Here is a 27,674-nt window from a genome sequence, read left to right as displayed (position 1 = left end):
GACAGAAAATGCCGACAGAACAGAAGTGAAATCTAGAATAACAGTGATTTGAGTGCCAAAGATAGGGAGGCTTTGTGACATCATTCAGGAAGAATAAGAAAGGGAAAAATGTGGAAGGAAGGCAAGTTCAAAATGTGACCATGGGTAAAATTGAGAGATGAGTAAATTTTGTTGGGGAGGTTTTTGAGAGCTATTGTAGAGAAGTGGGACATTTTGTAAAGGTCAAATCAATGAGTGATGAATTGACAGAGCTAATTCCCTGGTCACAAGGAGGTTTCAAGGAGAAGAGGAGAGTTGTTTGGAAAAAAGTAGTAATTGGTATGCTGAGTTTTAAATAATAAAGGGAATTGGAGTAGAAATGTAGAATTGACCTATTAGAAAAGGGCTAGGTGATCTAGATTAGTATTGATGATTTGGTTGAGAACTAAGTGGGTGGGAAAAAATGGACAAGGACTCAGCAATGTCAAGCTCATTACTGCCAGCTTCATGAGGACTGAGACTGTGGCTGTTTGACACTTTCCTCAGTACCTAACACATTAAGGAGGTACTCAATATTTGTTGGATGAATTATTTTAGGATGAATTTTAACTCTTCATTATAAAAATTTTCAGACTTGAAATTAGAATACTGTAGAGAACTACCACACAGGCAGAGATTTGAAGTACTGTAAGAGAAGCTATGCCTTTTATAATTCTAATGCATTTCCCATTGAAGAAAGTGTGGGCCAGTAGAGAGATTCCTTGTTTCCTTGCCTCTGAAGTGAAGGAGTAGTATAGTGATGCTGCTGTTAGTATTGATAATAATTATGATAATAATTAAAACTGAGAACTCACTGTGTGCCAGGCACTATTCTGGCCTGTTTACATGTGCTAACTGATTTAATCCTCACAACACGTCTATGAGATACATACAGGTATTATCCCCATTTGACAGTTAAGGAAGCTGGCACTTTATAGACATGGTAAATATCTAGTCCAGGCTCACACTGTGAGTTGTGGAGAATGGGCTTAAACCCGGGTAGTCTAGTTCTAGAGTCCATGCCCTCATCTTCTTTATTACACTCTTTGTTATACTGTTTGATTTTAGGGTCTTGATGGCTGTGGGAACTTATATTGAAGTCCTATCACACTAAAGGAGATGGTGCCATAGAAATTATTAAATCTCAACTCTTTATAGCAATGAGAATTCTGAAGCCAGATTGGTCACATAGTTAGTTGTAGCCCTGGGCCTTACTGCTTGTCAGCTGCCCCTCAGAAGAAGTTGTTGTGGTTGTCAGAGATAACACATAGGAATTTTCCCAGCCCTCATGACATGTACCATAAATTCAGCATTGCTCTTTTTCCTCCAATGAGCGAGAGACTTGAGACCACAAGTCCTGTAACATCAGCCACATATATTTCATTTTCTGCTGAATGCTGACTTCGCTGAGGATCAAATTTTCACATCCAGGATCAGATTGGATGGCATCCAACTGAGGGAGTCCATAAGATAGCTGAACTGCCGGTTTTGGTCCTACCAAGTCATCCAGCACATCCAGTAAGGCACAGACAGATGCTTTTTGAGACATGATAGCAGCTTTTCAGTGTAGGGTCCCAGGAGGTGAGATACTTGTTTGGGAAGGAGGCTCAGTAGTTGTAATCCCAAATTTGATGTCTGTATATTGTCTCTTTATAATAGACCCTTTGGGGAGCAGCTTAATCCATGTGTATTGACAGTGCTAATGTTTGCTCTGTGGATTTCCTTTCTGGTTGGACTTTAGACACCAGGCTAAATAGGGATTTCTATGAAACTTGGCATGGTCATTCCTCAAATTACCTACTCTCTATGAATTCCATTGGGTACGTTATCAAGGGAACTAATGGCCACTTTCTGTCTCCCTCTTAAATTTTTCTGGCACTATTAGACATAAAAGCACACCTTGTAAAAAAAAAAAGTTGTTTTGGTCCCTCCCAAATCTGAGCCTAGAAATTTTCAACTGTCTTGTCTGTAAGTAATATTCTGGTAGTGATAAAAGCTGCTGAGTTGAGATAACATTGATACCTTAATATATATTAACTTGAAAAGAAAGAATGAATTCAGTGAAGTGTAGAATGGAGAACCTGTATAGCCTATACTAAGGTCAAAACTCAATGATTAGATATGAACATCAGTATACACTGCAGTTTTCCTTGGCAGTACCTTGGGTGGTTCAAATGGGTAATGAAGATTGAAATCTCATTCTGGAAATAAGTTTAATAACGGTGAAAGTTTCCCCTCAAACTTTGGCCCCTGTTTGAATTGTTCTGACCTTGGCAGGCATCACTTAGGATGAGAAGTACAGTCTCCTCCTTTTGTTCCTCTCCTTGGCCTTTCTGCTAAGTTCATCTTCCACAGGGCTCATTAGTTCGTCTGACTGGTAACAGCAAAAATGACTTCTCTTATATGCCCACTGCTTATTATTGGGATGACCCAGAGTTCATTTTAATTACATAATGCCAACATGATGGTAATAATACTTGCTTTTAAAAATCCACATTTTATATAACTATTTCTATTTAGATGAATTACTTCCAGAAGGCAAATATACAGGGAGAGCGACTCCATTATCCTCTTGGCTTGTGTTAATTAGCACCACTTTGTGTGGGGGAGGGAAACTGTCTTGGGGCCCTGGATCTAAGAAGATGAAAACCATGTTATTGTGTTTTGTAATTAGCAATAAAGCAAGTGGCTGTTTGTGGTATTCCTAGGGTGGTCAGTAGATTGGAAGTCTTTAGGGGTAATGATGCATTCTCTTTCTCTGAAATATGTTGTAGGGCACCTGTCAAGTTAGAGAGAGAGGACAGGGATAGTAAGGCTGGAGACAGTTGGCTCAAGCCATACGCTCTCCTTTTTCTCTCTCTGAGATGGCTATAAGGAGAGTGGGAGGAAAAACTAAACCAAAGTTTTCTTTTGCAGCTGCAGCTGTGATCCTGGGCTGTCTGTCGGCGTTGAAGGGACCTGATGTTTTACGTTATTGGTACGTTATGAGTGAGCTCTCTTTATTGTCTTTTTATTAGGGTTGCTTACATCCCTTTTGCCTCCCTGTCCTCCCCCTTTCCCCTTGAAAATAGACTTAGAAATATTTCCAGTCATGCCAGAATATACCTTCACATAGCTGGCAGTGGAATTCATTTGTTTGGGAAATATTTACTGAGTAATTATAGTCAGTGCCAGACAGTGTTTCCTGCCAAGTCAAAGTCGAATAACGCAAAAGTCTGCCTTTATGAAGTTCATAACATGAGGGGAGATATTCTCGAGGGGGAGAAAAGTTATAGTAAATGAATGCACAGGACTTTGAGGGAGCCCAGAAGAGGGAACCCTTAAATCTGGTGGGGATTGGGGAGGGCTTTTGCCAAGTGGATAAGGGAAGGGAAGACTTTCAAATGGAGTGACTAGAAGGCGCATTCTTTTTGCTACCACTGTGAGGGCCCAGCATGTGCAGGAAGGTGGGGGGCGGGCCATTTTATGTGGTCCATGGTATAGAATGAGCATTGGCAAACTTTTTCTGTAAAGGGCCAAATAGTAAATATTTTTAGCCTCCCACGCTGTACAGTCTCTGTCACAACTACTGAACTCTGCCACTGTAGGGCAAAAAGCAGCCCTAGACAGGGTGTAAATGCGTAGGTGGGGCTGTGTTCCAGTAGAACTTTATTTACAAAAACAGTCAGTGGGTGGGATTTGGCCGGAGGACTACAGTCTCTAACCCCTGGTGTAGACGTTCCTCTCTTCACCCACAGAGGTAGTGACCCAGTCTAGTGTGTCTTTGGACGTTTTGCCATCTCAACCTGGTTTCCTTTAATTTTTGAGAGATGGCTAGCCTATTCTATAAGCTGTAGTGTGTAACTGGCAGGTGGTACATGTGTTCTCTCTTTTACATAGGTGGAATCACAGTGTCTGTGGTTGCGTTCTTCTTCACAATTAAGTTCCTCTTTGAGCTTGCTGCACGTGTAGTCAGCTTCCTCCAGAATGAGGACCGTGAGCGCCGAGGGGACCGGACTATTTATGACTACGTGCGGGGAAATTACCTGGATCCCCGGTCTTGCAAAGTCTCCTGGGATTGGAAGGACCCCTATGAGGTGGGCCACAGCATGGCCTTCCGAGTGCATGTAAGGGAATGTTTCTGTCTCCATACCCATTGGGGTTTCTGAGTCACTTGCTTTCCAGAGCCCAGTTCAGTCTGTTGGTGGTGCTGGCCAGGAATATTAACATTTTCCCTGGTTTTTCAGTCTCGCCCAGGGACTTGGGAATCGTTAGTATCTGAAGAGTCACGAATTTCTCTGTCATTTTGGTTTAATAAGTGCTTAGCTTTGAAGATGTATAAAAGCTTAATGTTACTTTCTCAAAATAAGAAAAATATTACTGAAAAGACTAGGTATTGTAGAATGGGGGTTGGCAAACTGGCCCGAGGGCCAAATCACGCCCACCTCTTGTTTCTGTAAATACAGTTTTATTGGGACATAGCCATACCCATTCATCTTCCTGTATTGCTTATGGCTGCTTTCATACTTGAGTGGTTGGTTAACCACAGTTCAATAGCTGTGTGTGACCCACAAAGCCAAAAATATTTACTCTCTGACACTTTACAGGAAAAGTTTGCCGCCCCTGTGATGACTTCTCCACTGCAGTATTCTGCTCGGCTCAATAGCCTGAACTCCCCTCATCTTCCCTGGTGCTTTGGTTCACTCAGTGCCAATGTGACCCGCTGACTTACCTTTACATTTGGGTTAACAGTGATAATATAATACAAAGGGCTGGTGAGACAGAGCAGGCAGCACTTGTGGTTCCAAAAATGTCAAGTTGAAATTGATTCAATGTATATTTTCTCTCTGTCCTCTGAGAAGGTTAAGAATTTGTTCATGATATAATGGTTTTCTTTGAAGCATGGAGAGAATTTGTTTTTCTCTGTGTCTGTGAGCAGGCCTGTTGGAACGGGCAGGTACTGGGCTTTGCCAGCTCCCTCCAGTGTGCCCACACTCTCTCGAATTAGACAGGAAGCAGTTTTTTCTCTCTGCTCTCTAATGGGTGCCGCCCCTCTGCTCCCCACTGCAGTTATTCTACAAGAACGGGCAGCCTTTCCCTGCACATCGGCCTGTGGGACTGAGAGTTCACATCTCTCATGTTGAACTAGCAGTGGAAATTCCAGTGACCCAGGAAGTCCTGCAGGAGCCCAGTTCCAACGTGGTCAAGGTGGCCTTCACTGTGCGCAAGGCTGGGCGTTATGAAATCTCAGTGAAGCTTGGTGGATTAAACGTGGCCTACAGTCCCTACTACAAGATTTTTCAGCCTGGTATGTTCTTTTTTTCTTTCTTTCTTCCTTTCTGTCCTTTCATCCCTTCCTTCCTTTGTCTTTTTTTGTTTAAGTAACACCTTTATTGAGATTAATTCACATGCCATATAATTCATCCATTTAAAATATACAGTTAAATGTTTCTTAAAATTCATAGAGTTGTGCAACCATCACTACAGTCAATTCTAGAGTATTTTCATCACCCCAAAAAGAATTCCTGTACCCATTAGCAGTCACTCCCCATTTTCGCCAAACCCCCCAGCCCTAGGTAACCACTAATCTACTGCCTCTGTAGATTTACCTACTCCAGACGTTTCATGTAAGTGTAATCATAAAATCTGTGGCCTTTTGTGACTGGCTTGTTTCACTTAGCATAGTCCTATTAAGATTCATCCATGTTGTAGCATGAATCACTACTTGATTTCATTTTATTGCTAAATAATACTGCATTGATTGTACGGATGTGCCACATTTTATTTATCTATTCATCAGCTGATGGACATTTGGGTTATTTTCATTTTTGTCTACTATTAATAATGCTACCATGAACCTTTGTGTACAAGTTTTTGTATGGACATATGTTTTCATTTCTTTAGCAGTGGAATTGCTGGGTCATCAGCCTGATAAGTTCTTAAGGGGTAAGGGTGCCAGAATAGACAAAAAGTAAATTCTACTGATTTTTGAAACCTTTTCGAGTAGAAGCACCTTGACCCTTATCCCACCCTGGCTACCAATATGTATTTTACTTCTCACTGAAGAATGTCTGCCTAAGCTTCTGGTATCTAAGAGTTGAGCCCTCTATCTCTACTTTCTCCCTGCCTCATATCCTTTATGCCAGATGATAGATGCTCACTGACTTCAAAGCCTAAAACTATAATATCTGACTTCTGCTTCTGCAACGTATCTCTTTAGTCTGTTGAGATTCTGTCTGCTCTGTATGCCCTGCCTTGGCTTCCTTTTGAGGGTGTCATTAGATAGTGGCCAGGTTGGTATCCACAGAAATGAGAAGACTTTGGGAACCTTTTGGAGTCAAACCATCATGAGAGGGGCCTTATGAAGATTTGCATATCGTTGCTTGAGTGGTCCTCAGCTTTCTTTCTCTTAGGAAGGAAGGCTCTGGACAAGGTGACTCCCAACCCAGCTCCTTCTTCATGTGTCTCCTCCTTTGCTCCAGTGACTCACTCACAGATTCCTTCACACATGAATTATCATCTCCCCACTTTGTTGCCACCATTGGAGAACAGTTCATATCCTTACAATATGTACCAGCCCTTTTATTTTTAAACTATTTATTATATTTTTAAACTAAAATTAAACTCTGAGATATAGTCATGCATCACTTAACAATGAGGCTGTCTTCTGAGAAATGCGTTGTTAGTTGATTTTGTCATTGTGTGAACATCCTGGAGTGTACTTATGCAAATGTAGATGGTATAGCCTGCTACTCACCTAGGCCACATATGGTACTAATCTTATGGGACCACCGTCATATATGCCGTCCCTTATTGACCAAAACGTCATTATGCAGCACATGACTGTAATTGTATATCCTCATGCAATTGTAAGAAATAAAACAGAGATTTGGTGTAGCCTTGACCCAGTTTCCCCCAATGGTAACATCTTACAAAACTAAAGTACAATATCACAGCCATGTTTACCTTGGTACAATCAAGATACAGAACATTTGCATCACCATAAGGATCCTTCATGTTTCCTTTTTAAAGCCACATCCATTTTCCCTCCCCCACCCACCTTTTAGCGAGCCCTGGTGGTCCAGTGGTTAAGATTCTGTGCTCTCACCCTGATGGCCTGGGTTTGTTTCCCAGTCAGGACACCACACCTACCCATCTGTCCATTGTCATACTGTGGTGACTGTGTGTTGCTGTGATGCTAAAAGCTATGCCACCAGTATTTCAAATACCAGCAGGGTCACCCATGGTGGACAGGTTTCAGTGAAGCTTCCAGACTGGACAAACTAGGGAGAAGCACCTGGCCACCCACTTGCAAAAAAATTGACATGAAAATCCTCTAAATAGCAGCAGAGCATTGTCTGATATAGTGCTGGAAGGTGAGAGGATGGCGCAAAAAGACCAACTGGGCAGCATTCCGCTCTGCTGTATACAGGAGTGCTAGGAGTCAGATTCGACTTGACAGCACTAACAACAAAACCCACCTGTTTCTTAAGCTCTGGCAGCCCACTAATCTGTTCTCCATTTCTATAATTTTGTCATTTCAAGAATGTTATATAAATGGAATTATACAGTTTATAACCAAAGATTACATACCCTTTTTTCGCTCAGCCTAATTCTCTGGAGATTCCTCCAGGTTGTTGAGTATTTCAACAGTTGGTTCCTTTTTATCACTGAGTAGTATTCCATGGTGTGAATGTACCATAGTTTGTTTAACCATACACCATTTGAAGGACATCTGGGTTGTTTCCAGTTCTTGGCTATTATCAATAAACCAATGTGCATTCATGTACAGGTTTTTGTGTAAACATGTTTTCATTTCTTTGGTATAAATACCCAGGAATGCAATTGCTAGGTTATATGGTAGTTGCACGCTTAGTATTTTTAAGAAACTGCTGAACTCTTTTACAGAGTGCCTGCAGCATTTTATATTCTCACCAGAAATGTTTGGATGATCCAGTTTTTTCACATCTTCACTAACATTTGATATTGTCACTATTTTCTATTTTAGTCATTCTGTGTGTGTGGTGGTTTTCATTTGCATTTCGCTGATGGTTAACAATGTTGAACATCTTTTCCTGTGCTTATTTGCCATCTGTGTATCCTTTGGTAATATGTCTTTTGCCCATTTGTAATTGGGGTTTTTTGTTTTTCACTATTGAGTTTTGAGAGTTCTTTATGTATTCTACATACTAGACTTCTGTTACATATGTAGTTTGCAAATATTTTCTCTCAATCTTTAGTTTTTCTTTTCATCCCCTTAATAGGGTCTTTTACAAAGCAAAAGTTTTTAATTTTGACAAAGTCAGTTAATTTTTCCTTTTATGGATTATACTTTTGGTATCTGAGAACTCTTTGACTAATCCTAGATCCTGAAGATTTTCTCCAGTGTTTTTTTTTTCTAAAAGTCTCCTAGTTTTACATTTTATATTTAAGGTCATAATCCATTCTTAGTTAATTTTTATATATTGGGTTAACATTCTTTCTTTTTTTTTTTGCTGAGGAAGATGCACCCTGAACTAATAGCTGTTGCCAATCTTCTTCTTCTTCTTCTTCTTCTTTTTTTTTTTGCTTGAGGAAGATTAGCCCTGAGCTAACATCTGTGCCAGTTTTCCTCCACTTTGTATGTGGGTCACTGCCACAGCATGGCTGATGGGTAGTGTAGATCTGCACCTGGGATCTGAACCCATGAACCTGGACCACTGAAGCAGAGTGCACGGAACTTACCTACCCTGCCACAGGGCCAGCCCCAAGATTCGTGATTTTTTTGCTTACAGATATCTGGTTGCTCCAGCACCAGTTGTTGAAAAGGCTGTCTTTCCACCATTCCATTGCTTTTGCACCTTTGTCAAAGATCAGTGGGGCGTATTTGTAGGAGTCTATTTCTGGGTTCTCTGTTCTCTTCCATTGATCTATGTGTCTATCCCTCCACCAATGCCTCAGTCTTGATTACTGTAGCTATGTAGTAAGTCTTGAAATTGGATAAACTGACTCTTCTCACTTTACTTTTTTTCAGAATTATTTTCTCTATTCTAGATCCTTTGCCTTTCCATATAAATTTTAGAACAATATTTTCTAAATGTACAAAAATCTTGCTGAAATGTTGATAAGAATTGTATTAAACCCGTATATCGTTTGGGGAGAATTTACTTCTTTACTGTGTTGAGTCTCGCAATTCATAAACATGGTGCACCTCTGAATTTATTTAGACATTTTTTTATTTCTTTCATCAGCATTTTGTAGTTTTCAACATACAATTCTTGTATATGTTTTGTTAGATTTGTATCTAAATATTTTGGAGTTTTTTGTTTCTTTGTTTTACGATTGTTCAGCACTTATTTTTAAGACCTGCCTCCCTTGTAGGTTCCCAGTGGGACTTGAGGTACGATAGCTGTAACTCTTAGTTCTGTTTTTTCCAAGTTCTTTTCTCATTTTTTTAGTGCTTCCAGTGGTTATGAATTTGTTAAAATAAGTCCCCAAAGTTCATTTGAATTAATCTCCTTGTTTTCTTTCTTTCTCTTAGCGTCAAATGGTGTTTATCCCTAGGAATCGGGCAGGCACCCAGCTCTCTAGGACTCACTGATTGAGCAGATCTTTGTGCCCTGAAAAGCACCTCTCTAAACGTTAAATTCCATTGTCTTTGTTCCAGGAATGGTGGTTCCTTCCAAGACCAAAATAGTGTGCCATTTTTCTACTCTTGTGTTGACCTGTGGGCAGCCACACACCCTTCAAATAGTGCCCCGAGATGAATATGACAACCCCACCAACAATTCCACATCCTTGAGAGATGAGCACAATTACAGTTTGTCCATTCATGAGGTAAGCAGCCTCGCTTCTTTCTCTGTGTGTTCCTTTCTCTGTCATTCTCACCCTTCCTAATTCACTTCCATCTCTTGTTTCCTTCTCCCTAACTTCTGTGCTGCTCTTCCTTCCTTCCTTCACTGTCTCATTAGTAACTGTGAGAGTTAGATTAGCTTATAGATAGAGAAGTTCTTTGTAAAGAGTAAATTGCCATGCAAATGGGGAAAATTATATATGTTTAGTGTTGCTTTGTTTTCCTCCTATAGCTTGGTCCTCAAGAAGAAGAGAGCACTGGTGTCTCATTTGAGAAGTCAGTGACATCCAACAGGCAGACCTGCCAGGTGTTCTTGAGACTCACCCTGCATTCTCGCGGCTGTTTCCATGCCTGTATTTCATACCAAAATCAGCCAATCAATAATGGCGAATTTGACATTATTGTCCTAAGTGGTAAGTTGAAAGAAAAGCTGTGATTTAGACCTATTCCCAGGTCACTTGTTCTTTGCGTGTCTGCAGTCTTCTGACCAACCTCACAGACATTTGATATTTGAGCCAAACTTGGCTTCGAGTCCTGTGGGTTAACTGTCTAGTGGTGGGCAATTTTTTTTTTCTCCTATGACTCCTGCTTTAAACTTTATTCCTTGTTCTACTTCAGAGAATGAGAAGAATATTGTTGAACGCAATGTGTCCACCTCAGGAGTGAGCATTTATTTTGAGGCTTATCTTTATAATGCTACCAACTGTACCAGCACACCGTGGCACCTTCCACCCATGCACATGAGCTCTTCCCAGCGCCGGCCTTCCACAGCTGTTGAGGAAGAAGATGAAGATTCACCCTCTGAGTGTCACACCCCTGAGAAGGTGAAGAAACCGAAGAAAGTATACTGCTATGTGTCCCCAAAGGTTAGAACTCCCATTCTTGCCTCAAAATACCCCCTCCTGAGCCTGCTTGCAATTGGTATTTGGTAACAGAACCCACAAAGTAATAGTCTGAGAATCAGGGCAAGATCATTGACTTGGAGGGTTTCTAGAATACTAAGAGAGGCTGCTTAAAGTTGAGCAGAAGATCGTGCCAACTCTTCTGCTGCAAATGTTTGGTTTGGACTAGAAGAAATCTCTGTCTCGAGATTCTGTGTGCCATGGTACTTTAGAGCACCTGTGGCGTTCTGCCCTTTGATTGCTTCTGGGAACATTTTTCAAGGCATGACTCTTAGAGTTTTAAAGTAAGCTACTTTTAACCATTAAAAATTTCTCACTAGTATAAAAATTACTGTTGGCCCCTTGTGCTGTTTTGAAACAATTTGATCTTTCATTCTGTAATTTGTGAAACTATAGTAAATGGATGTCACCATCAGGCTACAGGATTGGAATAGAGAATTTTGGCAGAGACAAGGAGGTGAACTTCCCAAGGCCCCTGAGCTCAGAGGCGCTTTGTGTTAGGGATTTTCTTCTCAGTATTTGTATTTTGCTTATTCATTCAGACCTCAGAAAAATAAGACTCTTGAAACATCCCATTACATTCCTTTAATCTCATAACCAAAACTGAGTTCTAATTCTGTTCTACTTCAGAACATTTTGCTGTGTACCATTCATCATTTAAAAATCTATCCTTAATTTGGCCTTGGGGAATGGAAATGAGAGAAATGGTGAGGTATAGATGAAACAAGGTTGGCTATGAATTGATAATTGTTGAAACTGGTGTTGGGTTCATTATATTGTTTTTTATTCTTTAGTGTTTGAAATTTTCTTTAATGAAGAGTTTTTAAAAATCAAGGAAAAATCTGACCTACTACATGTTCAGACAATAGTTTTTTTTAATTAAAAAATGATTATTGCATTCTTTTCCTTTTTTGTAAATGGCATAAAGAGACCTTTCTTTTTTCTTACATAAGGGATTTTTATTCACTTTTTTGTATGAGACTCCACCCTACTCCCCTCACCCTCCTGTCCCCACCCCCTTCTCCCCAGCAAATCCTTGGTACCATTCAAATAGGGATAGAGCAGTAGGTATGGGCCACTGGTGCTCCCTGTCCATTGACTTGGAGGAAGTCTGTCTGAATAGCACCCACCTGTCAGAAGGAGGTTTTGAGTATTAAGATTGTGAAATGTCTCTGTGTGAGATTGCATTGTCAGAGTCATATTTTTAATTTACCTGTTTTAAGGTAAAGTTGATGTTATTTATTTGATTTCAGTACTAAATTACCCTCTTTGTCCATAGAGGGAAAAGGTCATTATGTAGCTAGGGGACTCTGATATTTGAATTATACTGCCCAAACAGAGCCTTTTTATTTATCATGACTTTATTTTCTGTCTGTTGGTCCTGCAGCAATTCTCAGTGAAGGAGTTCTACCTGAAAATCATTCCCTGGCGCCTGTACACCTTCCGAGTGTGCCCAGGAACAAAAGTAAGTGGAACCTCAGGTTTAGTTCTTGCCGAGCAGGCTTCAACTCTCGAATGTCTCAGCCGTTTCTTTTTTCCTAGAAGGGCTTTTGGTATTTCTGGAAGTTCTCATTGTGCACATAGAATTCATTGCCAAATAAAGAAAGAGTTGTTATCTCCTCACGAAATGGCATGAAGAATTTAGAAATTCTGGAAGGACATGTGCTTACAGAAATGGGAGTCTGTAGCAAGTCAGAATACTTCAGCAGTGTCCTTTTGCCCCTGAGACTAAGTTAATGGAGAGCATGTTTGGTAACCTTGGCCCAGGCTTGGTCTCCCAGTGTGCTGAAGCTAACTCTTTTAGAATCGGTATTCTCGTACATTAAAAATTTTTTTATTTTAACTTTTCTGAGCTTTTGGAATCTAAAGCAAATCACTTTCCTCCAGCCAGTTTGCCTGACCTCTTCAGGTAATCATTTTCTATTTTATATATCTTTACTGGTTTCATCCTTCTTGTATTTTATGTTGGAAGGTGTTGTAGTGTTTCCTGTGATCCTTACTAAAGGCAGTCTCTGTGACTCAAATAATTTAAAATGCAATTTGAATTGTAGAGTACTGAGGTGAGAAACAAGGAGATGTACTCCTGGTACTCACTTGGAGAAAACAGGCTTAACTTGTTTTTGTTGGTTGGTACAGAAGGGTAGGGATGTGGAGGGTTTTTGCTGAATTTGAGGGTTTTATAGATTAACTCCTTTTTTTTTTTCCCTTTGTTAGTTTTCATACCTTGGGCCTGACCCTGTCCATAAGCTCCTCACACTGGTGGTGGATGATGGCATTCAGCCCCCCGTGGAGCTCAGCTGTAAGGAGAGGAACATCCTAGCGGCCACTTTCATCCGCTCCCTCCATAAGAACATAGGTAAGGGTGGACAGGGACTCTGATAGGGGAGGCAGCGACTCCAGCTGCCCTGGGTGCCTGAGGGTGTAGAGGTGGCCTGCACAGATGTCTTGTAATAAGGCTGTAATCATGATGGATCTTATTGCTCCTCAGGAGGGTCTGAGACCTTTCAGGACAAGGTGAACTTTTTCCAGCGAGAGCTTCGGCAGGTACATATGAAAAGACCACATTCCAAAGTCACCCTGAAGGTCAGCAGACACGCCTTATTGGAATCGGTGCGTAAAGTTCATCTCTGTCAACAGTTGTCAAAATTTTCCAACTAGAAATCTTTTTGGTATTTGGTTATGTTCTGCAGGTTATCTTTTTCATGAAACCCAAATTTCTCTCCTCTGTAAACATATCTGTTAAAAACTGTTGTTCTGTGCATTCGATTATACTAAATTTGGGGCAGATGTGTCATGAGGTGTTATTGAGGGAGAAACTGGTTGACATTGGCTTTCAAATCTGTCCTGAGCTAGTTCTGAACCATCTCGTGGACTCCTATGTAAGGCAGGTGTAAGTAGCTGTTACGGAAGAAAGTTGTTGTTATTGAATCCAAGGAATAGAAGGGCTCTTGTTGGAGTCAAAGGAAATGATTTTTGTTGTCACTCTGGTCTGATGGAAAAGGAACACCTGATGTGTGTCTGTCTCCACTGCACAGACACTGGCATAGTTCTTACATTCCTCGGGAATGAGAAGGCTTGGTCCTTGTCCAGAAAGTGTTTGTGATGTTTGGCTCTGGTAGGTGTGACTGGAAACCCCTTTTCTTAGCCACATTCTCCCTGTGGCGTGGCTCCCTGTCTGAACCTAGCCTTGTGGATAAAGATTCTAGTGGATAGACCGTACTTTACTGAAAACCAGGATTCCTTGGTTCTTTTGCTTACAGATTACTAATTTGAGCCATTTTTGCTTCTTTATTCAAGACTTTTCTCATTAAAAAAATGAGGATTGTTTAAAAAAAAAAAAAGCTTCAAGTTTCCAATAAAGCAATGATGTAAAGATGGCTTAGATTATTTTTTAAAATCTTAACTTTCTTCTGGAATCATATGCATTTAAAATATAGGACGGTATTATTAAGGCTTATTTATGAGTAATGTATCACCTTCAAGTACTGGTGGTGAGTTAAATGGACAATGGCAATATTCTTGTGTTTTGTCTTTAACACCCAAGAGATGCCAGCCAGTGTTCTGACAGTTTCCTTCCTTTCCCTGCTTCTCAGTCTCTGAAAGCCACTCGGAACTTCTCCATCTCAGATTGGAGCAAGAACTTTGAAGTGGTTTTCCAGGATGAAGAAGGTCAGTTTTGAAATTTCATGTTCATCTTTTTTTTAACCCTCCTTCCCACTCTTCCCCTCCTCCTTACCCCCATCTACAAAGAACAAAAACAACCCCCCTACACAAATCTCACCCCCACCAACTTCCTTTGGAAAAAGAAGTCATGAATCAAGACAAAGAGTGGTGTTTACTGGCCAGATGGCTTGGTAGAGCTTGTTGAGCACAGAAGGGACATGGAGGGGGAGCTCTAAGAGTTTGAACCAAAAAGGCAAAGTAACCTTTGTAGAACAAGTAAAAATGTCCATCTCCTGGAATCTCTGATCGCCTGTGTTTCCACACTGGGGGGCATTAGCTTAGTGATCAGAATACCTTTACTCCTACAGAAAGTGGTAGGATTTCAAAAAAGTCCAAAGTTTAGGTGGATTGGAATGGGGAAACACTAAGGTAGTGGAAGGGAGGGAATGTGGAGAGTCTATAATGATAAATAAATGAACAAAAGTGGTAAGAGGTGGTAGGCCATAGTCACTTTTAATTTTTATTATGCTTTTCAGCTCTGGACTGGGGAGGGCCTCGCCGGGAATGGTTTGAGCTAATCTGCAAAGCACTGTTTGATACCACCAATCAGCTCTTCACCCGGTTCAGTGACAACAACCAGGCATTAGTGAGTCCGCGGCTTTCACGTGGGTGGGTGGAAAATGTGGATTATGTTATAATGGATAGGCTAACAAGGGTGTGAGGTTCTGAAACTGTCCTGGGAGTCTGACAGCCTATGCCCTATTCTTAATTTTGATACTTACAATATGAACTAATCAAATTGCCTCCTTCCTCTTTCCCTTTATTATTTTATCTGTAACATAAGAGAAAAGTGCGGACAAAGGAATATTTGACTAAAAAGCATCATAATACAGTGGCTGCTCTACTCATTATTATTTTACTAATGAAGCCACTTTCTCAAAGCATACCTGAAGCAATTGAGTTCTGTACTAGATCTTTGACAAGGCAGAGGTGTCAGGAGTGAACACGTAGACTTTGGCTGAAAGAAGTTCTGGCTTGGGGAAAAGGCATTACATCATCCACCGATTAACTTCCATACTTAGCCAGGGACCACAAACTTCATATAAAATTCTTCAACTTAATGGAAGTGCATCTTTCCCTTTATCCTTCTGTCACTTTGAATTACTCAATGGTGGCTCCCAAAAGACTAATGCCATTTGAATGGGCTCTTTGATCCTAATACTGAAATTCTTGATCCTTTGGGATGGAGTTGGGGAGGGAGAGTCTTTCCAGAACTAGGCTTGAAGAAAAATGGCGCAGGGCCCTTTCATCTCTTTCTTTGACAGGTACACCCCAACCCTAATCGCCCTGCTCATCTGCGCCTGAAGATGTATGAGTTTGCAGGGCGGCTGGTGGGCAAGTGTCTCTATGAGTCCTCTCTAGGAGGAGCCTACAAGCAGTTGGTCCGAGCTCGCTTCACCCGTTCTTTCTTGGCCCAAATCATTGGACTACGTATGCATTATAAGGTAACATCTTAGGTGTACATTTTCTAAGGCTGTTGGCCATTAATTCTGAAATCTTTCCACCCTGAGCTTGTTATTCCTAAGGTTGAAAGTGTAAGTGGTTCCAAGCAGTTATAAATTTCATTTCTGGATAAGAGTGGTCATGTTCTGTTCTGTGTCTTTCTGTCTTCTCAGTACTTTGAAACAGATGACCCAGAATTCTACAAATCTAAAGTTTGTTTCATCCTCAACAATGACATGAGTGAGATGGAGCTGGTCTTTGCAGAAGAGAAATATAACAAATCAGGTCAATTGGATAAGGTGAGAAAGAGGACCAAAGCCTATGGGTCCCCTGTTTCCCAACCTCCTCTAGAACAGTGCTGTCTAATAGAACTTTCTGCAATGATGGAAATGTTCTCTATTTGTGCTGACTTTTGATCACCCAGAATGTGGCTGGTGTGACCAAATAACTAAATTTCTCATTTTATTTCATTGTAATTAATTTTACTGTAAATAACCACATGTGGCTAGTGGCGATCATATTGGACAGGACAGCTTTAGGGCACTGTATCCCACACTTTATGATCTTAGTCCATTTGAGTGGAGCAAAAAACACATGTCCCTGTCTATCCCACACATTCATACCTTCCAGTAGAAAAAGAACTAAGTGATAATGAAGTGTCACTGCATAAGCAGCTTTGGAAGGGGTGACAGTGTCTATCTCAACATTAGCGGTGGTGATATAGATGACTCCTCTTTTCACACTGTGCCTATATATTTTAAAACTTTTTATTAGAAAATTATTGGCCAGAAGTATTTCTGATGCAAATGTGATTCTGTTTTCATCGTGGGGTCACATACTATCAAGTGATAATGATGAAGCTAAAGTTGCAGTAATATATAATTGAAAGCAAAATAGCAATGACTGAAAAATTGTGACTGCTGATACTGCTGTACTAATAATCAGATATCCTTGTGAACACTTTGGGAATCCCAGCTGTTGTGCTTTGCACACATGTGGGCAGAGCCTATATTCCTGCCCCAGTGTGGCAAGGCAGCTAGAGTCAATAGAGTACTGAATTAGGGTCTGCAGTCTCGGGGAATGCTGATTTTAATTGGATTTAATATGAATACTAAATCTTAGTAATTTACTTGTAAGGCTATTAGATAGAAATGCTTACACACATAAAATAAATGCCCAGAATTGTGCATAATGATAAGAGAAAAAGTTTTATATATTTAGATCCATTGAGAATCCTTGCTCTGGAGCAAATTTTCATCCCTACCATGCTGTCATCAAGACCTTAAAATCTGATTTTATAACTAAATGGAGGCCTTCATTTACTTGTGGAGACAACTGTGGTCACCGTGCACAGATTTTCTGAGCTGGTGGTTTTAAACTGTGCTTCAGGGCCTCCTGAAAGCTCCCTGAGGAGTTGTTTGGGGGCGGGGAGGGTGCCAATTCTATTTAAGAATCGTACAGCTTGTTCAGCTTTTTCTTTGCAGATAGGAAAATTGGGGACCCAAATAGCTAAGATTCTGAAGTCTGATAGCAAGGTAGTCTCAGGTTGGCATTAGAATCCAGGATCTCTGAGTTTTGAGCTGTGGCTTTTTCCATTGACTTATATTGGAAATAGAAGAATGTAAGGGAATATCTGTTCCCATCTTAGATTTCTGAGACCTAAAAAGACTTCTTCACTGCTTGTCTGGCTTTATTTATTCTCAGTTGGCTCATGGATTTAAGAGAAAGGGTAAGTAGTGGTTTAATTTTGGATCATAAAGATCTTAAAATATTGCTAACAAGGAACCATAATATCTTCCTGTTGCATCACCAATATTTGACCAGGTCAGAGAAGATTCACTCAGATACCCACTTCAGAAATAGTAGCTAGTAGAATACCACAATAGTGATGGGAACCCTGAAGCTTAGTAACTAAATAAAGCCAAGTGTATTGAGAAGCTGAATGCACAGCAGACTATGATGGAGCTCGATAATGCTGTGTTATTGGGACATACCAGACAGGTATCTTTTTATAAATTCCCATCCACAGCCTTTCCTTGTCTGTCTTTTGCGTCTTATTTCAGGTTGTAGAACTCATGACAGGTGGAGCTCAAACCCCAGTCACCAATGCAAATAAAATCTTCTATTTAAATTTGTTGGCCCAATATCGGCTGGCCAGTCAAGTGAAAGAGGAGGTGGAACATTTCCTAAAAGGTGAGATCTTGGCTCCTCTTGGCTTTGAGATGAAAATACCTGTATCCACAGTGTGGGTATGGCTTTAACTTGACTGCTTTGTTTCAGGCCTCAATGAGTTGGTCCCTGAGAACCTTTTGGCTATTTTTGATGAGAATGAGCTTGAGGTAAGTGCTTACGATTGCAAACCCCTGGTCTTGACTCAGTGTTTTAGTATGCTCACAGACACCAGCTAAGTGCATCTTCTCTTATGAGACATGGTAGGAGAGCCCTTTAGAGAGGGTTGGTTTCACTTTTGTTACTTTTCCATGCATTGACCCTTTCACCAACTTTTAAAAAATTAGAATATGAAAAACCAGCAAATAACTATTTATAAAGAGTAATAATTAATATTCACTTACTCATCAAATATTATTGATACTGGTTGAGTAGAATGTTGGTATTCTTTACAGTCTTTGCAAATCCTATGACGTTCAAGGTTGATGTAAGGGAATAATAGAATTTATTTGTTCAGGGACTGTTTATTGAGTGTCTCCTTTATGCCATGTGTGGTTGAGGCACTGGGGAGATAGCAATGAATAAGACCAAGTCCCCACCCTCATGGGGCTACTTTCTAGTGAAGGAGACAAACCAAAAGATGTGACATATTTCAAGGTTTTGGGCTGTAACACTTTGCACTCATGCACTGCATAATGACATTAGTCATTGATAGACTGCATGTACAAAGGAGGTCCCTTAAGATTAGTACCGTATAGCCTAGGAGTGTAGTAGGCTATACCATCTAGGTTTGTGTAAGTACGCTCTATGTTGTTTGCACAACAACAAAATCACTAAATGATGTGTTTCTCAGAACATTTCCCCGTTGTTAAGCGATGCATGACTGTATAGTTAATATATTCTTATTTCAGATCTTGTGACAACCAAAAATGGCTATAAGATGGTAAATACCATTGTATAATTAGCAAAATTGAGGTTCATATTAAGTGTGGGCAAGAAATAAAATCAGTTTGTTTTTACCTGCTTCTTACAGTTGATACATACAATGTAAATTATTAATTTTAACTTCCCATGGCCTTTATGAGGAGTGTGTTTCTGCAAACTGTTTCCTGTAGGGTGGAAGTTCTTTAAAAATGGAGAAACAAAAACGTTGTTTTAGGTAGTCTTGTACAGTTTTTATTCTTATTCACTGAACTGGCTTTGAGAACAAGAATCAAAGTCTTGTGCAATTTTCATGACACTTTGTACCTTCATATATGAAATCCAAACAAAATGAACTCTCCATCTCTTATCTCCGATAGACTTGTCACCTAGTGCTGTTATTTCTCTGGCTGAGGAAAGCTATTGGTGTATTGTCTTACCATCAAGCAAAGCATTTGTAACAATCTGTGACAGTGAGTAGGAAGGAAGAAGTTGTTCCACAGCCTGCTCTTAGTTACTTGTTAGCTTAGCAAGTTCTTTTTGAAGAAGCCAAGGCTCTTCAGGCTTCATTTAGGCCCTTTTGGTCTCTCGATTAGGATGTATCATTCTTTAGAGCTGTTGGATGAGTACTCACAGACTGCTAAATAACATGCTGGATCCTGAACCAAAATAGGACATCAACAAGATGTTTAGGGCTCTGATGTCATTAATGTTCTCATTTTTTGGCATACTTTTTAATTTATCTGATCAAGTAGAGGCAGTGCTAAAGAGAAGGTAGTAAAAGTTCAATCCACAAAAGAAGGATGGGTCCTGGAAAAAGGAAAGGCCATCTGACAAATTCCTAAATGGGGCTGGGGGTCTTCATCAAAAGGAAATGCCTGCTTTTCTCTTAGTATTCCCAGGCCAGGTCCAGGGCAGATTGTCAGGAAACACTTGGTTCCCTTTTTGGTTTTGTTTCAATTCAAAATAATCCACAGCAGCAATCCTTAATTAGGGGTGCACATCAGAAACACTTTGGAAACTTTTTCAAAATAGACAAGCTCGTAACCCATCCCTAGAGATTCTGATTCAGTAGGTCTGGGGGAAGGCCATAGGTATCTATATATGTATTTTTAAAAAGCTATGTGCTTTTTTACCACACTGATTAGGAATCACTGGTCTATCGTAATTGATTTTCCTAAAGCAGTGTGCTGACATTATGACCTCACCTCATGTCTTTTTCCTGGTGTTTTCTTTTTTTTTGTTAAGGTATGCTTTTTGGTGAGGAAGATTGGCCCTGAGCTAACATCTGTTCCCAATCTTCCTCTTTTTTTCTTTTTTTTTCCTCCCCAAAGCCACAGTACATAGTTCTACATCCTAGTTGTAAGTCCTTCTACTTCTTCTGTATGGGATGCCACCACAGAATGGCTTGATGGGTGGTGTGTAGGTCTACACCCAGGATCCAAACCGGTGAACCCCAGGCCACCAAAGAAGAGTGCACAAACTTAACCACTATGCCACCGGGTCACCACCCCCCCATCGTGGTTTCTTTATTCCACATTTTGCATGTTAACATAGGTAACTTTGACCATATGTTGGGTCTTTGTCCCTCTGACTGTCCTAGTAACACCTGACTATCTTCTTCAGCTTCTAATGTGTGGGACCGGGGACATCAGTGTGTCTGACTTCAAAGCCCATGCAGTGGTGGTTGGCGGCTCCTGGCATTTTAGAGAAAAGGTAAGTTGGCCAGACTTCTTTTGGTTGGATTTGGGCAGTGTGGTAAGGAAAAAGTTTCAGAAGAAAAAAGTCGAGGAGTCAGAGAAGTAGACGTATTGACTGGGGAAAGATGATATATGTGGGAAAGACACGTGGTTGTCCAGGCAGCAGGGAGCCCTCATCCCTGGGGCTGTCTTGCTGACCGCCACAGGAGCAGTACATTGGAGAGGCAAAGAATAGAACCAAGCAATCAATGACTACCCTCCTGACTGTGTGACAATGTCAGTTCCTAAAGAGGTTGTTAACTCTAACCATTCCTGCCTGGGTCCTCATAGAATGGTAACTGGGGCATGCCCCCACTTCAGGGTATCCTGTCCTTTCCCCAGGGGTCAAATCCAAGGCTGCAGACCGGGGGTGACCCCAGCCTTGTGCTCTCCTCGCCAGGTCATGAGGTGGTTTTGGACCGTGGTTTCCAGTTTGACCCAGGAGGAGTTGGCTCGGCTGCTTCAGTTCACAACAGGCTCCTCTCAGCTACCACCTGGAGGCTTTGCTGCCCTCTGTCCCTCTTTCCAGATTATTGCCGCTCCAACCCATAGCACGCTACCAACTGCACACACATGGTAGGTGTCTGACTGCCCGATGCATGCTCTCATGGGAGATTGTCTTTCCAGCCCTTACCAGTGTTTCTGGTGGTGTGAGTTAATCACTTCTTCCCTTGCCCTTCCAGTTTTAACCAGCTGTGCCTCCCTACGTATGACTCGTATGAAGAAGTACACAGGATGCTGCAGCTGGCCATCAGCGAGGGCTGTGAGGGCTTTGGCATGCTCTGACCATCCACTTGGCTCCCGTGCTTTCTGGAGCATCTGGGTGCACGTAACAAACATAACCACTGACCGTAACATACACATAATCATCAGCCAGAATCTGCTGCATGCTCCTCAGTGTCTGGAGTATTTGGTCACCTACAAGTCTTGTCCTTCACTCACGCCCTCCCTGCCCATCTCCCCAACAGGCCTCTTTGGCATGGTACATAATCAGAGCCATGTGCTCAGCCACAAGAAGAGGACCATGCTGTTGTAATTTCACTTGGTTCTTAGAAGATCTCAGCAGCAGGAGCTGCCTCAGTAGCTGAGGGAGATCACACAGAGGACTCAGCCTTGGAAAGCTGGTGTCCTTGCCTTGCTCAGCCTCCTCTGCTGATGCTCCTTAGAGATCCCCTCTGTGGCCCTCACTGCTTGACCTAAGGTACGCAAGTCCTTCTTGAGGGCAGGGTGATTGCCTCTTGTCACCAGGAACCAGGAGAAGCACAGATAGGAAGCAGCCCACATGAGCAGTCTTTGATTTTGTCCCTTTGCGCAATGTCAGGCACAGGCCATGGCACTGGACTACCTCTACTGGAGACTGATAGCACAAAAGGATCTTCTTTTGTGGTGTCAGAACTGGAAAGGAGCTTTCCCTGCAGATATTTCTGGAAATGATCATTAATCTATAAAGAAAAACTCTCTAAGCTTTTTCTTGAGTTTGAGCCAGTAAGAAAAACAGACCTAAGAATGTGAAAGATAACTGGGCTGTAGCCTCCAGTGCTAAATATGAATGTCCTTTAGGGTTAGTGGGCATGTCCAGGCACATGGCTGGCTTGAAGACTACTGATGCTTGTCCCTGAGTTTGTTCTTTACACTGAGGTGTGCCTGGGCCTGGCCACTTGTCTGCAAGTTATGCTGTCTGCTAAGAGCTGGGGATTCTTTAGCTTTCTACTGAAGAAAATTTTGGATCAAGGAATTGGGACAGTACGATTAGCATGCTAGTGATCCCTCATTCTCTCTTTGCTTGGTGTTCTCTGGCAGCACTGAGGCAAGGGAAACAGGATCAGTAATTTAAGGGCTTATCACAGGTCCTTGGGGTCAGGACACTGGGAACATACATAGAAGAGATATGTCAGACAGTAAACGTCCAGCTGTCCCAGTTACTTCTCTTCACTCCATACCAGCAAGGGGAACTAAGGAGGAGAAAGATATATTTGGTTCATTATTATGTGATGATTGAAGAGAACCTGCAGCTGTCTCATGGAAGATGACAACAACGTTTTTCATTACGATTTGAATGAAAACATTTTCAAGATTCAAAATCTCATCAACTTCCCAAATTTCTGTTTTTAAGAAGGCTTTGCTGCAAGCTACCATTCCCAATGGGGCATTCAACTCTGAGAATATTACAAGCCATCTTTATTGCCAAAACCAGCAAGTACACAGTACAGAGATGAGGCAGGACTTATGGCAATGCCTTGGCCTCCTAGAAGCATGTCTGAGCCCTCCTGTTCCCAGGGATCATGAGGAACAAGCCTTCCTGAGCTGCTACCGTTCCTGCCTGACCTCACTTCTTCGCAGTTGTCATTTGTCCTTGGCATGGGTGCTGACCTAACTCATCCTTGGGGTCCAGGATCTAGCATCAGGGCCTCTCTACCCCCGGGGTCCTCCATGCCACATGGTCACTGCACTCCTCAGGGACCAGGACAAGGTGCTGCTGCTTGCCCCAATGTTTTCCCATGGGATATGTACAGGCAAGTTTCACCTGGGAAACACGATGCTGCCCCTCGGGCCCAGAGAGGGGTTTCCAGCTGGGGGCACATGGGCTGGTTCTGCTGTCTTTGGCAGTTGTTCCTCTTCTAGATTCTGCATTCTCCTCTCCAGCAGCCCTCCAGAGACTGATGCTGGAGCTCGAGTTGATTTTCTTGGCTAGATCTGTCATTTTGAACTCTAGTCATAGCACTTTTCAGAGCATCCTGGGCACCACTGCAGCCCTGCTGTAGCAACTGCGTCCATGCGGTGGTCCTTAGCCCCAGGGTCTTTGTTGAACAAACCTCTTTGGTACTGTTGTGGTTTTCTATTCTTCCAGTTTACTCCCTCTCTCCTAACTCTATTCAAAACTATCCTTGCTCTTTTTGGCCTTTCACCTTTTTTTCCCTAATCCTGCTTTGGTACTAGCCAGTGTGAGGAAAAGGTACAGTATGTTGGAGAGAAGGAAGAGTGGCTATTACTTCTTGGGTAATTTTCTATTCACATTTCTTATTTTGGCCAGTTCTTTTATTTATGCCCTGTGGTGCAGGTTCTTGGGGGGGGGGGCGGGGCCCAGCAAACCACCTGGGCTTTTCGTGTCTTTGAAGGAGATCAGGCACCAAGTGAACACCAAGGAGAGTGTCAGTGTGTTTCTAGAACTTCAGCAGAGACCAAGCCCTGCTGCAAATTCGTCAGGCCAGAAAAAAGGGCCAGACAGTTGCAGTGATAGTGTAAATATTTTGTACAGTAAATAAATAAATGTTTAAAAGGACTGAGGAGCAAATGACTACTTTAAGTGGCGATTCAGGACTTAAATTGGAAGTGGGGAAGGAAAAGAAAAATTTAGAAATGTTTTTGCATTTCCCCAATAATTCCTCCAGAAACAGTTAGCTCAGGGTGGAATGAGGATGAGCAGAGGATGTTTGTTCTCATCAATCTTTTAAACATTCATCTGTTGTTGTTTTACTAGGTAAGAAACTCAGTGTAGAAAATTGGGAAATAAAAAAGTATGCGGGAAATAAGTCATCTGCCATCCAGAGGTAACCACTGTGAACACTTTGATGTATAGCCTTCTGATTTGCATATAATCACATGTTTATTTCCCAGCATTCCTTCCACCGTCCCACAAGGGCTTTGGATGTAGCAGACAAAAGCACTGCTCCTCAAAGGTTTGTGGGTGGCAGGTGGGACCAATTCTTTTCCAACCAAAGATAAGCTTGGCAGAGAGAGGAAGACCTCTGATTTGGCCTAGAAGGAAAAGTATTAGGGACACTACCTTTCTTGGGGAAGTAATCATGGTGTCTTGTACGTTAATTCCCAATCTGGAAAATCAAAACAACATCCCCTTTGGAACTGACTTTAAAATACAGATTTTTGGGGCTGGCCCCATGGCGGAGTGGTTAAGTTTGCGTGCTCTGCTTCAGCGGCCCAGGGTTTTGCTGGTTCTGATCCTGGGCACAGGCATGGCACTGCTCATCAGGCCATGCTGAGGTGGCATCCCACATAGCACAACCGGAAAGACCTGCAACTAGAATATACAGCTGTGTACTGGGGGTCTTTAGGAAGAAGAAGAAGGGAAAAAAACAAAAAGATTAGCAACAGATGTTAGGTCAGTTGCCAATCTTAAAAAAATAAAATAAATAAAATACAGATTTTTACACCCCCCCCAACACACACCCCGCAAGACAAAGTGAATTGGAATCTTAGCTTCAAAACTACTCTTGAAGAGCATTCATTCTACTCCTACCTCATTAAGCTCCTGAGGGATATGAGAGGTCTTAAAAAAACCAAACAACATTCTATCCCTCTGACTTTTACATTTTCAGATTACTGAACAGTTCTACATCGTTTACACTTGCTGCTCTTGTGGCTTTGAATGGGTCACTGAACATTCATCACTGAGTGATTTCAGTCCATCATGAAGTTATTTGTAAGACTCAAGAGGCTGGTGGGATTGTTCAAGAATTAAGACAATAAATACTAACTTCAACCTCTCGTGCACTGACATCTCTCAACCATCTTAGAGACAACTCTCAGACCTGTGCCCAGCCACACTTCTCTTAGCACCACAGTAGAGGTTCTCCCCCAGGTGGCTTGAACCAGAGGGCTCCTTACCTCTAGTTTGGCTTCACTTAGACCCTCAAGCATAATAGACCAGCTCTAGGTATCCTGTAATACTTTTATTTAAAAATGAATAGTTCCTTTTTGAGATGAACATAGATACCCCAAAAAAGGGCATACAAGCATGTACAATTTAATAATTATTAAGTACAGACACATGTAACCGTGATGCAAAACATGTAATCACCATCCAGGTCAAGAAATAAGACATTGTAGCACTGTAGAGCAAGTCATCCCACACCTCCAGAGGGAACTCTTATCCCAACTTTTATGATAATCATTTCACCAATTCCCTTTTCAAACAGCCTGTCCTAAAAGTCATGGTGGGGAAAAGAAAAAAAGAGCCCATGTGTTGGCAGCCTGGCCTCATGGCCTAGTGGTTAAGTTCAGAATGCTGCTTTGGTGACCCAGGTTCGTGGGCTCAGATCCCAGGCACAGACCTATACCACTCGTCAGCTGTGCTGTGGCAGTGACCCACATATAAAATAGAGGAAGATTAGCAACAGATGTTAGCTCAGGGCTAATGTTCATCAGCAAAAAAAATAAGAGCCCGTGTGGTCTCTTGATAAGATGCTAACCATGGTCAGTTTCTCCATAGTAATTACTACACCTCACAATTAGTTACAAAAGTCTTCTGAGACCATCATTGCCCCATGAGACTCTAATTCAGATTCCTGATGCTGAATCTGATGAATCATATTCAAAGACTACAGGGTCTCTCTGAGAAGACTTTTCCCCAGATGTTCTAAATTGGATGCTTTTTTGCTTTTATACCCTGAACAGGTTTTGTGGGCTCTGAGAGGATCGTGATTCTCCTTGGTGGTCAGTAGCAGTTTCTTGAGTATCATATAAGTGTAGTAGTATTGAAAATAACTCAGGACTAAGTTGTCTCAAAAGCTGTGGAATGAGCCAATATTTCTGACTCGGTGTACTGAATCTGTGCACTCCCTTAACAGAAAGCCATCCCAGAGCTATTGGAGAGCTTAATTTTTTTGTTTGTTTGGAATGCGAACGCATTGGATTTAGAAATCTGCAGGGGATATTGTGATGATTTTGCTTCATACGTGATGGAGTGGTGCTGTCTAGAGTTGGGCTATGCCTTGTTATGGGTACCTCCCCCCACTCCCATTCAATTCACTTTAACTTTGCCTATATAAAAACACTTTGTGGTAGCCACAGCAGGGACCTGGTGCTCTGCCGTGAACTCAGATGTGGTCTTTACAAGATGGTCCATGAATTCCTGGAAAGGAGATGTGGACTCAGGTGTGGTCTATGCACGATGGTCTGTGAATTCCTGGAAAGGAGATGTGGAGGACACAGTTTCTTACTAGAAGTAAGAGGAATGATAGCTGTAGGTTTATGATAAGATATCAGAGGTAGCTTTAACAAAGTTGTCCTGGTTATCAGTAGAGCCCTGGCTTAATACCAGCCAGTTGCAGCAGCTTCTTAAATATGAAATAGTAACACTGTTGGTACCTCTAGGAGCAGGGATCAAACACATCAGCACAGAACCACAGCATCCAGTCACATTACAAGAACAGTGTGGTTCCCCATCTAGTTCCCCCTGTAGCCTTTCTTCAAGGAGATGATGGATCATTTATGCAGGATGAAGCCTGTGGATGTGATTGCTACTTCCTCAGGGTTCCCAGTTAACAGGCCGACATGGCCCTTGTAGTCTCTCATGGCTGTGACTGCCTTAGACTTGCTTCATCTGGCAAACCAGGCAACTTTCTGAGTGAGCAAGGTCTTAGGTCTTCATCTTTTAGGGATGACTCTAGGAAGAAGTCGGTTTGGGACTATTCAAGGAGCTAAGTGAGAAGATACATTTCTTTTACAAACCTCATTGTGTCCTTGACTAGGTGGCCCATCCTGATGACAGGAACCTACTTGTATCCTATGTTTCCAGGCTCCCCTGCAGCATAGGCATCTCCTGTAATTTGACCTTTTCTCAAAGAAGATGCCCTTGGACACTTTTGCATCAAGTGTATGCAGAATGGGACCCTCAAAGCATAGAGAGCCATGAATTGATGAGCTTGAACACTGATATTTCACTCCTATGGTTCAACTTTAGGCAAGACAGTCTTTCAATATCAGTTTCCTGACCTGCAAAACGATGCTATTAACTAAATAAGAAAATTGGCTAAGTTGGAGCTCTTGGAAAAAAGTTTTTGTATATGTAGTGTATGTGATACCATATTGACTATGGCTTGGGGCCCTGGTAATTTCCATAGTGGGAGGCTATAAAAACCTGGAGGCAGTAGAGGATGCTAGAGTGGATGACTGGTGTGGGATGGTGGCTCTTTTCTCATCTTGCCATGT

At 41.7% G+C, this 27,674-nt stretch overlaps 1 protein-coding gene across 4 annotated transcripts in view; it reads left to right on the top strand.

Annotated features, from left to right (window-relative positions):
- AREL1 (apoptosis resistant E3 ubiquitin protein ligase 1) overlaps positions 1-24,653 on the top strand; it is a 42,055-nt gene extending 17,402 nt beyond the window's left edge. For 2 of the 4 annotated variants that reach the window (XM_046647236.1, XM_046647234.1), the window contains 18 exons: positions 2,935-2,995; positions 3,898-4,124; positions 5,068-5,305; positions 9,644-9,813; positions 10,062-10,242; positions 10,448-10,695; positions 12,119-12,196; positions 12,946-13,087; positions 13,220-13,341; positions 14,325-14,400; positions 14,931-15,040; positions 15,720-15,899; positions 16,071-16,196; positions 17,961-18,090; positions 18,178-18,236; positions 20,614-20,703; positions 21,127-21,302; positions 21,410-24,653. In XM_046647236.1, the coding sequence (XP_046503192.1) occupies positions 2,980-2,995; positions 3,898-4,124; positions 5,068-5,305; positions 9,644-9,813; positions 10,062-10,242; positions 10,448-10,695; positions 12,119-12,196; positions 12,946-13,087; positions 13,220-13,341; positions 14,325-14,400; positions 14,931-15,040; positions 15,720-15,899; positions 16,071-16,196; positions 17,961-18,090; positions 18,178-18,236; positions 20,614-20,703; positions 21,127-21,302; positions 21,410-21,512 (2,472 nt within the window). In that variant the 5' untranslated portion in view covers positions 2,935-2,979 and the 3' untranslated portion in view covers positions 21,513-24,653. The remainder of the gene's footprint in view (positions 1-2,934; positions 2,996-3,897; positions 4,125-5,067; positions 5,306-9,643; positions 9,814-10,061; positions 10,243-10,447; positions 10,696-12,118; positions 12,197-12,945; positions 13,088-13,219; positions 13,342-14,324; positions 14,401-14,930; positions 15,041-15,719; positions 15,900-16,070; positions 16,197-17,960; positions 18,091-18,177; positions 18,237-20,613; positions 20,704-21,126; positions 21,303-21,409) is intronic. The other 2 variants (XM_046647237.1, XM_046647238.1) reach the window with 2 other exon arrangements.
- The last annotated feature ends 3,021 nt before the right edge of the window (positions 24,654-27,674 follow it).

This window comes from Equus quagga, chromosome 20 (genome assembly GCF_021613505.1).
Source record: "Equus quagga isolate Etosha38 chromosome 20, UCLA_HA_Equagga_1.0, whole genome shotgun sequence".
NCBI classification, from domain to species: domain Eukaryota; kingdom Metazoa; phylum Chordata; class Mammalia; order Perissodactyla; family Equidae; genus Equus; species Equus quagga.
Note: the sequence above shows the minus strand (reverse complement) of the source record. Positions and strands in the feature narration are given on the sequence as shown.